The sequence below is a fragment of the Amborella trichopoda genome, chromosome 2, assembly GCF_054954075.1.
Source record: "Amborella trichopoda isolate Santa Cruz 75 chromosome 2, AtrichopodaSantaCruz75HAP2 v2.0, whole genome shotgun sequence".
Lineage (NCBI taxonomy): Eukaryota > Viridiplantae > Streptophyta > Magnoliopsida > Amborellales > Amborellaceae > Amborella > Amborella trichopoda.
This window is the reverse complement of record NC_142337.1, coordinates 4,828,016-4,838,989: the sequence shown is the minus strand read 5'-3', so window position 1 is coordinate 4,838,989 and position 10,974 is coordinate 4,828,016. Positions and strand designations below refer to the sequence as shown.

At 32.0% G+C, this 10,974-nt stretch overlaps 1 protein-coding gene across 7 annotated transcripts; it reads right to left on the bottom strand.

Moving 5' to 3' along the window:
• Nucleotides 1-6,792, bottom strand: LOC18443065 (uncharacterized). Of its 7 annotated transcripts, none has more exons than XM_011628288.3 (7): nt 6,708-6,792; nt 2,334-2,487; nt 2,195-2,221; nt 2,003-2,065; nt 438-516; nt 279-324; nt 1-188 (listed from the first exon to the last, which is right to left on the bottom strand). In XM_011628288.3, the coding sequence occupies exons 2-7, from the start codon at nt 2,373-2,375 to the stop codon at nt 179-181; spliced, it is 267 nt and encodes an 88-aa protein (XP_011626590.1). In that variant the 5' UTR covers nt 2,376-2,487; nt 6,708-6,792; the 3' UTR covers nt 1-178. The 7 variants fall into 7 exon arrangements, with proteins under 7 accessions (XP_011626590.1, XP_088713654.1, XP_011626589.1 ...); XM_088857528.1 differs by having other exon boundaries at nt 307-324; XM_011628287.3 differs by having other exon boundaries at nt 2,334-2,455.
• Between the last annotated feature and the right edge of the window lie 4,182 nt (nt 6,793-10,974).

Genomic DNA, 10,974 nt, shown 5'->3' with positions numbered 1-10,974 from the left:
TGAGAAACAACTATTTTACTTCAAAATGGAAAGCGAATACAACATAGGTACAAAGAAGGCTCTGATTGTAAATGAGGATTTGTGAGTGTTCTAAGATTTTAAAATTCAAGTGCAAGGATGGAGACACATGATAATACGATCCAAACGCGATCGGGTATGAGTGCTCCAGATCCTCCAATCATTTTCCCCTGGAATAAGAAAAGAAACGGGCTCAAAGACTTTAAATATCACAAGAGAAACACGGTAACGGTTTTGGAAAGGGATATAAATTTCCTTACGTGCTCATCATGAGAGTAATATTGTCACCTTTTAAAAGAATCCTGCCTGCAGAAAAACAAAAAACTACGACATTAACACTAATGGCAGGAAGAGAGAGAGAGAGAGAGTACAATAAACTAGGTACATATGTTGAACAAAGGTAAATATGTTTTACCCACCAAGGGGCTTCCTGGTGTTTCTCTTGATGTTGAGTTCATCAGCATCATCCAGGACCAGATTCATATACTCATCAAACCCCTGCCAGATCATCAGTTTGTATATAAAGAACAAAATAAATTTAAAGAAACACTAAGCAATCATCGGTTTTGAAGGTACAAGATGAAGCACAAGACAAGCCTCCTGCAAGGTCAAAGACAACCATCCAAAGATAGGGTGGCCCAAATATCAACCCCTTTGCCATTGAGACAAGAAACTTTTGTCAGATAGATTTAAAGAAAATAACATACTCAGTGTAGGTTTCCCTGTCATTTCTACTCATAATAGAGAGAATTTTGACGATAGGGCAGCCACAATCAATTTAGCTTATGATAATGTTGAGAACTGAAAATAATTCATCAGCACTCGACCGTCAATAAGCATAATCCCACGGACAAAAAATTATAAACATCGATTTTGTTGAATCAGGGAGATATAGAGTTCTGTTTTGTTCTCTGCCGTAAGTTTCTGTCAATAAGCGCTTAAACATCTATCACAGCACATAAATGTGGCTAGAGGTCATAGATACATTGTTTCCTTCAAAATTATAAACATCTATGACCTCTAGCCGCATTCATCAGCACTCGACCATCAATAAGCATAATCCTACGATCGCTGTGAAGTTGTGGAAGAGTGTGGTTGAGCAACGAAAGTAAAGTAAGTGGAGTCATCGATGCAACTTCCAAGTCAAAGGACTGAACGGTAGGGGAAGATATGAACATCAGCAAGCTATTTTCAATACAAGATTGTTTCATGGATTCTTGTAGAGATGGGACACAAAACTCCATTGATAGGTCGGAGAACCAAATTCAATCTCCCCTGCAACTGGAGGGATCAATGTTATTAAAACCAAAGAACCCCGACAATTCAATCGAATTTTGATGGAACTGAGCCATCTCACGCCAAAAAGACCATTCTAGCCAAATCCAACACCCTTAAACGCAGTTTGTTCAATAGCCTACCATCAACTACTCGGTTAAGCTATTCTCAAAAAAACCACTCGGTTAAGCTAGCATATTTAGAAGGTTTAGCCTTTCATAAAATTTTAAACAAAGGGGATTCCAAATTCAAACACCATAGCTTAGTCTATAAAAGATAAAGAAGGGCTTCCTGTTAATTCACAAGCAACCTAATATATGATTAAAAAAGTGCTGCCAAACATTAATTCTCAATAGAATTTATCTCATTTACTTTTTCCCAAATAATACGTGGTCAAATGGCTTGGTTTACCATAAAGCTTAACAAGAAACACAAATGTCGATCATTTTAACATAGAAACAACAGAACCAATCACACAAGGTCACTTTCAGCGCAAAGAGCAAACCAACAGAGTAAAAGTAAATAAAACAAAAGTTAACCTTGGCAGTTCATTTGGTCTAAAAGAAACTTTAACCCCAAAGCTCAGCAATTTTTGAGAACACTAAAACATGGAAATCTGGACGCTACAGCTTTGAAAACCCAAAGAAATAGATACACAAAATGTATATTTAACACATGAAGAAAGGAATACAGATTTAAAATCACTTACAATTATGCGCCCTTCAATTCGCAAATCCTTCTGCTCAAAAAGCCAAATCTGGATCCGAGCTTTCTGAACACAAGAAAATAAAGAACACTTATTGCAGAAATCCCATATTTTTAAATGAAGCCTGCATATCTTGATAGCATCACCACATGATAATCAAGGGGTACACAGAAAGATAAAGAGAGAATGGCTTACACTCTGGAGGAACCGGAAAATGAGATTCTGTAGAGGAGAAACAAGAAAATAAAATCAGTATGCCATATCATAGTAATGGGCGCACAAAATAATGCCTACTTTAATAAACGAAGGAACAATGAGAGAGAAAATGTCTTACAATAGGCTGGGTCATAATACGTTGAACTCTTGTAGTCGCCATGGCTGCTAAACCCTAAGACCCAAGAAACCCTAGAAATTGGGAGTTATGTTGTCAAGACTGGACCGGCAACCGAACCGTGGCTGAACCGCAGCAATTTACCAATCAAACCAGTCTAAGAAATCAAATAATTACTAAAATAGTAGAATAAGGAAAAATAGATAAAAGTATGGAACAAGGTTTAAAGAAACAGATCGGTGACCCAAATCGTTCACACCCATACCCATGTCAGATCGGAGAATCGGCAATTTTTGTCCCAAAAATTTTCAAAAAATTACTATAAATCTCTAAAAATATTGCTCATTTAGTTTCTAAAAGAAATTAAGAGTGGTGCATTATGTACTTTCATTACTCTGTAAAAATAGGTGAATATTGAGATGTTGCTGTCATGTCTGGATGTCTGTATTATAATATTGCATCAAAATAATTTAAAAATATTAGAAAACACTTCTATATTATAAAATTAAAAAAATTTAATTTCACATCAAACATTTATTAATTCTCTTTACTCATCCAAAATTATCACAATCTAACTAACTATAATATTATACATTGAAATTATTTATTTATATTTTATAATAATTTTAATATACAAATAAGAATAAATTTGAAATTTATAATATCATCTGATCTAAAAATTTAATTTACAACTATAACAAAAAAATAATACATTATATAATTTATAATATAAATATATTAATAAATATGAGATTGTATACAATGAAACCATTTACCCTTTGTATAGAAAGGTCATAAATACCTACAACCATCCGATGTGAAATTTGATAGCTTAGGTGTGTCACAAAGTTAGAGAAAATTTCTTTTGAACTTTGAGCTTGGTGAATGCAATAAACGCAGCCACCCAATTTCACATCCAATGGTCAAGATTAATTGTGACCATCTTGTACAAAAGGCAAATGGTCTCATTATATACTTTCCCATAAATAATATATAAGATTTGGTCATCAATGTAATTACTATAACTATTAATTATAATATTATACTAATCCTGATTCAAAAAACAAAATGGCTCATGCATATATATTTTGAATTGCTTGTATATTTTTTATAATAAATGTATTTAGTTTAAAAAATACTTTAAATTGCTAGTATATTTTTTAAGCAATATTTGGGTTGCTAGTATACTTTAAAAATTAAAAAATAAGCAGTGCTCTTGCATATATATTTTGCCGCACAAAATATATTTTCTCAAATTAGTCTTCTATTTGAGCAAGTACATAATGCACTTGCATATATATTTGGGTTGAGCGAGACGCTTGGTCTTTTCTTTTGGGCAATTAATGTTTGGTCCCTATGATTTACAAAGTTTGCACGCATAAAAACGGATGGTTAGATGAGAGAATTTGCACGCATAAAAACAAATGGTAAGGTGGGAGAATTTGTGCGCATGGGACAAAGTTTGCAAAGAATTGTCCCACATCTAAAATTTTAGGGACAATTCACTTCTATAAAATGCTTGAGGCACACGTCTTTCATTGTGTACCGATTGAATGGGACGCATGATCAAATGATAAGTGTGATGTCATGACGTCAGTTGAGATGGGCAGTTGCCCTTAATTTTGAAAAAAAATCAAATCTACCCTTGAAAAAAATTCAAAAAACAATTTTTCAAAAAATTCAAATCTACCCTTGAAAAAAATTCAAAACTACCCTTAAAAAAGTTCAAAAAACAATTTTTCAAAAAATTCAAAAAACAATTTATTGTAACGACACGATCTAGTGACCTCACACTGTACAAAATCACCATGTCATGACGTCAGCATAGAAAAATCAACAAATCCCATTTCATGATCGGATCCAGAATAGTTCAACCTATTCCCGATCCTGATCGCTCGATTCGAGATCGAGACGGCGAATTTTTAAACCTTCGTATGGAACAATGTCTAAAAAATTTAAAATTCGCCGTCCTGTTCCAGAATTGGGCGATCCGGATCGAGAATCGACTGGACCGTCTCAGATCTGATAATAAAATAGGATTCACAGATTTTTCTGTACAACCTCGGTGGACTAACGTCATAACACAACGATTATGCATAGTATGACATCACTAAATTGGACACGTCATTGTGTCGCTACAGTAAATTGGCAGCCCATCTCAACTAATGTCATCGCATCATACTCATCACCTGACCGTGCGTCCCACGTAATCGGTATGCAATGAAAGAAGTGTGCCTCAAGCATTTTATAGAAATGGATTGTCCTTAAAATTATCGATGTGGAATAATCTATGCAAACTTTGTCCCATGCATGCAAATTCTCCCACCTGGCCATCCGTTTTTATGCGTGCAAACTTTGCGCTGCAAGGGGACCAAGCGTTAATTGCCCCAAAAAAAAAGGACCAAGCGTCCTACTCAACCCAAATATATATGCAAGAGCACTAATACTTGCTCAAATAGAAAACTAATTTGGGAAAAATATATTTTGGGTGGCAAAACATATATATAACAGCACTGCTTGTTTTTAATTCTTAAAGTATAAAAAATATATTAACAATTTAAAGTATTTTTGTAACTAATTACATTTATTATAAAAAATATACAAGCAATTCAAATATACATACAAGAGCCATCTTGTTTTTTGAATCACATTTAGTATAATATTGAATCCCATTTAGTATAATATTATAATCACATTTAGTATAACATTTAATATACAACGAGAACATTTACTTATTGAACAAGGAGGTCACAATTGCTTATAACCATCCGATGCGAAATTTGATAGCTTGAGTGTATCACAAAGTTCGAGAAAATTTCTTTTTTGTGGTAGTTGTAAATTAGATTTTAAAATTAGATGATATTATAAATTTCGAATTTATTCTTATTTGTATGGTAAAATGATTACAAATATAAACCAATAATTCCAGTTTCAATGTATAATATTCTAGTTAGTTAGGCTGTGATAATTTTGGACTAAATGTTTGATGCAAAATTATTTTTAAAAATTTTATAATATGGAAGTGTTTTCTAATATTTTTAAATTATTTTGAACCAATATTATAAGGATGTGGTTTCTATAAGGTTACAACCTTAAACAATACAATCAAGGCACACCTCCAAATTTGATCATAACATGTAATTTTGGTGTAAAATATTGTTAGGATTATTTGAAAATCTATTTTTTTATCTAATTATAAAATTTTGAACTCCAAAAGGGTTAAAATAAAGTAGATCTATAAATATATGAAAATCTTGAAAATTGATGGTCTAAATAATGTATTGCAAGATGCACTATTTCTGAGACTTAAAATTTTTTTTTTTCTTCATATTTATACATCTCGATGTCGAGATGATCAATTCGAGGGTTTTTCAACATTGAAAGAACCTTTTCCGATGGATTTTTGGGGTGCATCTGTAATTCTACATTTTAAGGTTGCAACCTTATATAAACTTTTTCCATATTATAATATTATATTATAGTTAATAATTATACAGACATACAGAGCGGAGAACAACATCTCAGTATTCATCTATTTTTACAAAATAATGGAAGTACAGAATTATTTATAGTGATTTTTTGAAAAAATTTGGGACAAAATTTGCCGATTTAGCGGATTATCGGATCCGATATCCGATCCACCGATCGGACAAAGGTATGGGTGTGAATGATTCGGCTCACCGATCCGTTTTTTTTAAACCTTGGTATGGAAAAATGAAAAAAAAAATTATAAAAATAAATTTATAAAAGAAAATTTCAAAAAAATATTAGAAACAAAACAATAAGTAAATACTCATTAACAATACAATAATTCAAATAATATATCACAATTAATTTTCTGTTTTCCTTTTTGCATTTTCCAAACCAAAACTGAAAAAAGTGTGCATAAAAGAAACGCCCCAACATATTTCGATTTTTTTTCTTTTTATTTTGTTTTTTGCATTTTCTGTTTTTCCTATTTGCATTTTACAAAGTCCAAACCAAAATTGATAAAAAGGTTAAAAAAAAAAGTTGCCCAAACCATATTTCTGTTTTTTTTTTTTTTTTCCTATTTACTAAATAGATTTTTTCATTCTCTAAATTTTTGGAAATCCCAAATGGAAAGAATAAAAAAGAAATTCATTCTCTGTTCTTTCTTTATTCTTTTCTGGCTTTTTATTTTTGTCTTAATTTTTTTTTTGTTTTCTGTTGTTCATTTTGTGCATTTTCCAGACCGAAACCGAAAAACAAACAAAGAATGCATAATGTCATCAGATTCTCGCCGTAAAGTAAAGCATAACATTTTTTTTTCCTAAACCCAACAAGACAAAAAGGCAAAAACATAATTTCTTTCACTTATTTTGAAATTTCTGAAGTAAAATGCAAACAAACATTCACCTGGTGTAAACTCTTGGCCGTAAACTGCCCGGAAGTCACTGGAACCTCGCCTGAAATCTTGCCCTAAACTCTTCGGTGGACGCCTGAGAGAGAGAGGATTAAACCCCTCGTCTCTATTTTAATTACAAAAACCCTAATTGTTATTTACCCTTTTTACCCTTCTGAAAACTGATTAAGACCAAAAATCCTTATGGTCACTTAACGTTCGAATTGATGCCCGCAAAGAATACGACACGGTTTCTATGGGTATATGTAAAAATGAATTTTTGATATGGATTTTTGGAACTAATTTTTAAAGAACATGTAATTTCTAACCTATATATAAGGAGTATGAAAAAATTAAATAACTTTAAAATTTTAAAAATAATAATTCTATTACAAAAACAGTTGGACCATTATTTTCAATTATTTTTAGATGAATCACCTATTTGCATCTATTTTTAAAATGAATGTTTTATACCTCAAAGACTGTAAATGTTGAAATGCGGTCCCTGCCGCATAAAACAATTTTCTAGAAAAAAACCCTCAACAACCATAGTACAACAAGAATTCAATACATAAATGAAAATGGTTTGATGGGGCTTTAGCCCCATCAAAGTAAGTAAAATCTCACCTTATAATTCATCCAAAATTAAACATTTACGTCGATCATATCGACTTAAACATATAGTTGAGAAAAAAATTAGGATTTTAAGCACTAAAAATAATGTATATTGTAACAAATTATTTAGAACGTCAATTTTACCCTAAAATACATATTCACATATCCGCAAGATCTGTATCATTTTTTTAGTTTCAAATTTTGTTGTTGGTATTGAAAATTGATTTTAGAGCCATCATAGAGATTTTTTTTGCCGGAAATAGTTTTCAGAAGAAGAATAGAGATGAAGCTTTATTTTATTTTTATAAATCCTAGGTGTTATAAAAACCTCATCCATGCTATAAAAAATTTTGAGATTCACAAAAACATCATGCCAAAAATACTGAGATTAATTAACTTTGTAGTTGTTTTCATGTCAAAGTTATTGAAAATTCGAGCATAATCTCTGTTCTCCTCAAAAAACTGTAAATCTTCAACTAAAACCTTGATGTCATCCTCTTCAACCTCAAGAAGGGGATTCCACCTCTTCTTCCCCTGTCCTTCGAAATAAAAAATGATAGAAGCAACTGCAGCCAATCAAAATATTAGAAGCTTGGAAACTAAGCACAAATGGCAGCTAAAGTGCCGCCAATAATATACAAGGGATTGTATACAAATAAAACCATTTACTTTTGACAAGAAGGTCACAATTAATTATAACTATACAATGTGAAATCTAATAGGTTGGTTGTGTCATAATGCTCAAGAAAATTTTCGTTTGAACTTTGAGTTTAGTTTATAAATTAAATATAGTCACCTAATTTTGTTGGGTTTATGTGGCCTTTAAAGGCCTTATGAGTGCTTGTAAAATGAAATAATATAGTAGAACATGAACTCAGTGAGAGTGTGGTCCCTTGTGGACCATACTAAGTAAATGATGATTTGCTGATATCGATATGTGCTTAATGATATAGGCCAATCGGTTGGGAAAAACCCATATTACCTGAGCATAAGGAACAAACCGATGAGGGTTTATGGGTTAGCCTTAGATGAGGTCGGAGAACATGCCCGGATGAGTGAGCCGAGGAACTGTGTGACCCTTGTGTGTGATGGTGGCCAACTAAGACAGAGGCCAAAACCTCATCCATGTTTCATCACACGGCATGCATATTGATAGATCGTTCGGGAAAGCCAGATATCCACCTTTGAGTGAAGCGTATGCATGTGCGAGAGATACCCCTATGCACCATAGGAACTATGGTCGCATCAAGTCTAGGTGACCTTGACTCGTTTTTAGGGGAGGACCAGAAATCCACAGACTAAGATTGCTTGGCTCATCAGCCGGACTTTGGTGACCAGCTAATGAGCCCCTGCTTGGACTGTGGGTCATGAGAAACACTGGGTCGGTTTGATAAAGCTAGTATGGTCTGTAGTCTACAGTTGAAGGTGGAGTACCTTGTTATTGCATATTAGATTTCTAAAACCATATGGATCCTTTATCCATCATATTAATTTAATTGTGTTCATTTTATTATTGAAATTATTGTAGTTTTATTATTTGAATTTTATGAATCTCTCAATATTTTATTTGTAATTTTTGGACTTATAAAAATACAGTTATTGCTCTTACAAAGTTATAAAAATTCAAATATATATTTTAAATTATTTTATTTAATTTTAAAAATAATATTTTGTTTTTATAATATTTCATGGGGGCCCATAGTACATATGGGCCTACCATGTGGCATGTGGGTGGGGGCTCACATGTGCCACAAAAGGGTGGCACACCCCACCTTTTTTGGATTCTATTGTTTGCTTTTAAGATAATGTTAGTTTGATTTGTGGCATATAGTCAAATCCTGGAAGTGATATATTGACCATGGCTTTATCTATTTTGTAACAAGTTTATTTTAAAGAGATATGGTCAATTTGAATTGATATGGATCTTATCTTATTTATATTTGGTAGCATTTATCTACTTGATATTATTTGACATATCCTTATGGAATATGTGGCATAGATCGTGCAATTTTATAGAATGCATGATATTTATTTTATTTAAATATATTGATGAAAAAATGGTTTAGAAAATGGGGATAATGGTTCATGCACCTTCCATAATGTTGATGGCCCATCTATGGAATAGATGACTCAGATCTCTCACCCCACAAGTCACCATTGATCAACGGTCGATGTTCAATCTCACAATAAGAGGTAAGCCAAAGAAAACCCTAATCTTATTCAAAGCCTATAAAAAAGATTTGTCTCTACCAAAAAATCGCTACACCTTATCTTTCTATTTCTCTCTTAAGAAAATTTATCTATCTCTCCCACATTGTGAAAGAACCTAGGGGTTTAGATTATAGAGTTCTTCTCTCCTATCTCTCAAATATGGATTTATGGCTACGGGTTTTAGGGTTTAGCAAAAAGAGAATTCATCTCTCTCAAACTAGGTTGCTAAGATAATTCACCTAATCAAAGGGACTCATGTTCCATTGGTATGGCTTGGTCGAAATTTATTTTTTCGGTTCGAGATTGAAGCTATACTGTTGATCTCACGCCATCAGATGGTGGTGACTCGGTGTGGGGTGTAATAAGCTTGGTTGAGGTAATCTCTGGCACTCTTCCTTTTGTTTCTTGCAATCTTATATTTTATTCTCAGGATAGTACATAGTTGTTTCAATGGCATCAAGTTGTTAAGATATTGGTTTCATTATTATGTTGATTTTATTTTGAAATTTATCTTATTATAATAGAGTCCACATGTAAATGATCTTTTGTCAAAAGAAAGGGGTGAAGAGAAAAAAAAAAATGTATTCCCTGATAAAAGATCACATAGGTTTTTCTTTCTTTCATTGGTATCAGTGTTATTGATACTTGATGTCATTAGTTATCTTTCTCTTTATTGAGTTTAGATCAAGTTTGGGAATGAGATATAAGAAAGTTAATGACCTTTATGGTCAAGAAATACACCCACGGTTAAGAATTATTAAAATACTCCAACACTAAAAAGGCACTTTACAGAATAAGTATTCTGGGCTATTCTGGAGTAGTGATATGAATAAGATAATGAAGTATGTTTCTATTATATACCTCAGTGATATTTTGTGTCTTTAAGAGTAGAATCTACCTAAAAATTTTCAATGGAAAATCCTAAGGGAATTGAGGGTTATGGAATCATCAATGAAGGGTATCAGTTCTGACCTTGTAAAATTCAGAAACTATTCATTGAGTTCAAAATCATATGATTTTATTTGTTACTAAAATTTTACTCTTCATTCACAAAATTGAGTCTACTTTCAAGCAAAAAAATATTTCATCAAAAAATTTCTTATGGTTTGAAAGATATGATCAATTTATTGAAGGGTGCACAAGTGTTGTTTTCTGTAACAAAAACTATTTCCATAACTTAGAAGTCATGATTTTATTTCTATACTTAACAGAATGTTTTATGGTCCACACTAAATTTTTAGACTTCCATTCTGATTCTATTTTCTAATAAAACTTATTTAAAGAGAGGAATAAAAATTTTGGATTGAAGATAGATTATCCTGAATTTTTTGTAATTTGGTATGTTATTCAATGAAGACATAAATATCTATATTTATCATGCCGACTTAACAGAGTGATATAAAGCTTGTGAAAATATATGTATTTCTAGTATGTGTCTAATTTCAAACAAAATTA

What these genes read in the sequence shown, in the direction of transcription:
- LOC18443065 (XM_088857528.1), bottom strand. Translation starts at nt 2,375, where the DNA reads ATGGCGACTACAAGAGTTCAACGTATTATGACCCAGCCTATT. An exon ending in GTATTATGACCCAGCCTATT is followed by an intron (nt 2,222 to 2,333) that starts GTAAGACATTTT and finishes TCTCCTCTACAG; the next exon opens with AATCTCATTTTCCGGTTCCT. An exon ending in GAATTGAAGGGCGCATAATT is followed by an intron (nt 517 to 2,002) that starts GTAAGTGATTTT and finishes ATGATCTGGCAG; the next exon opens with GGGTTTGATGAGTATATGAA.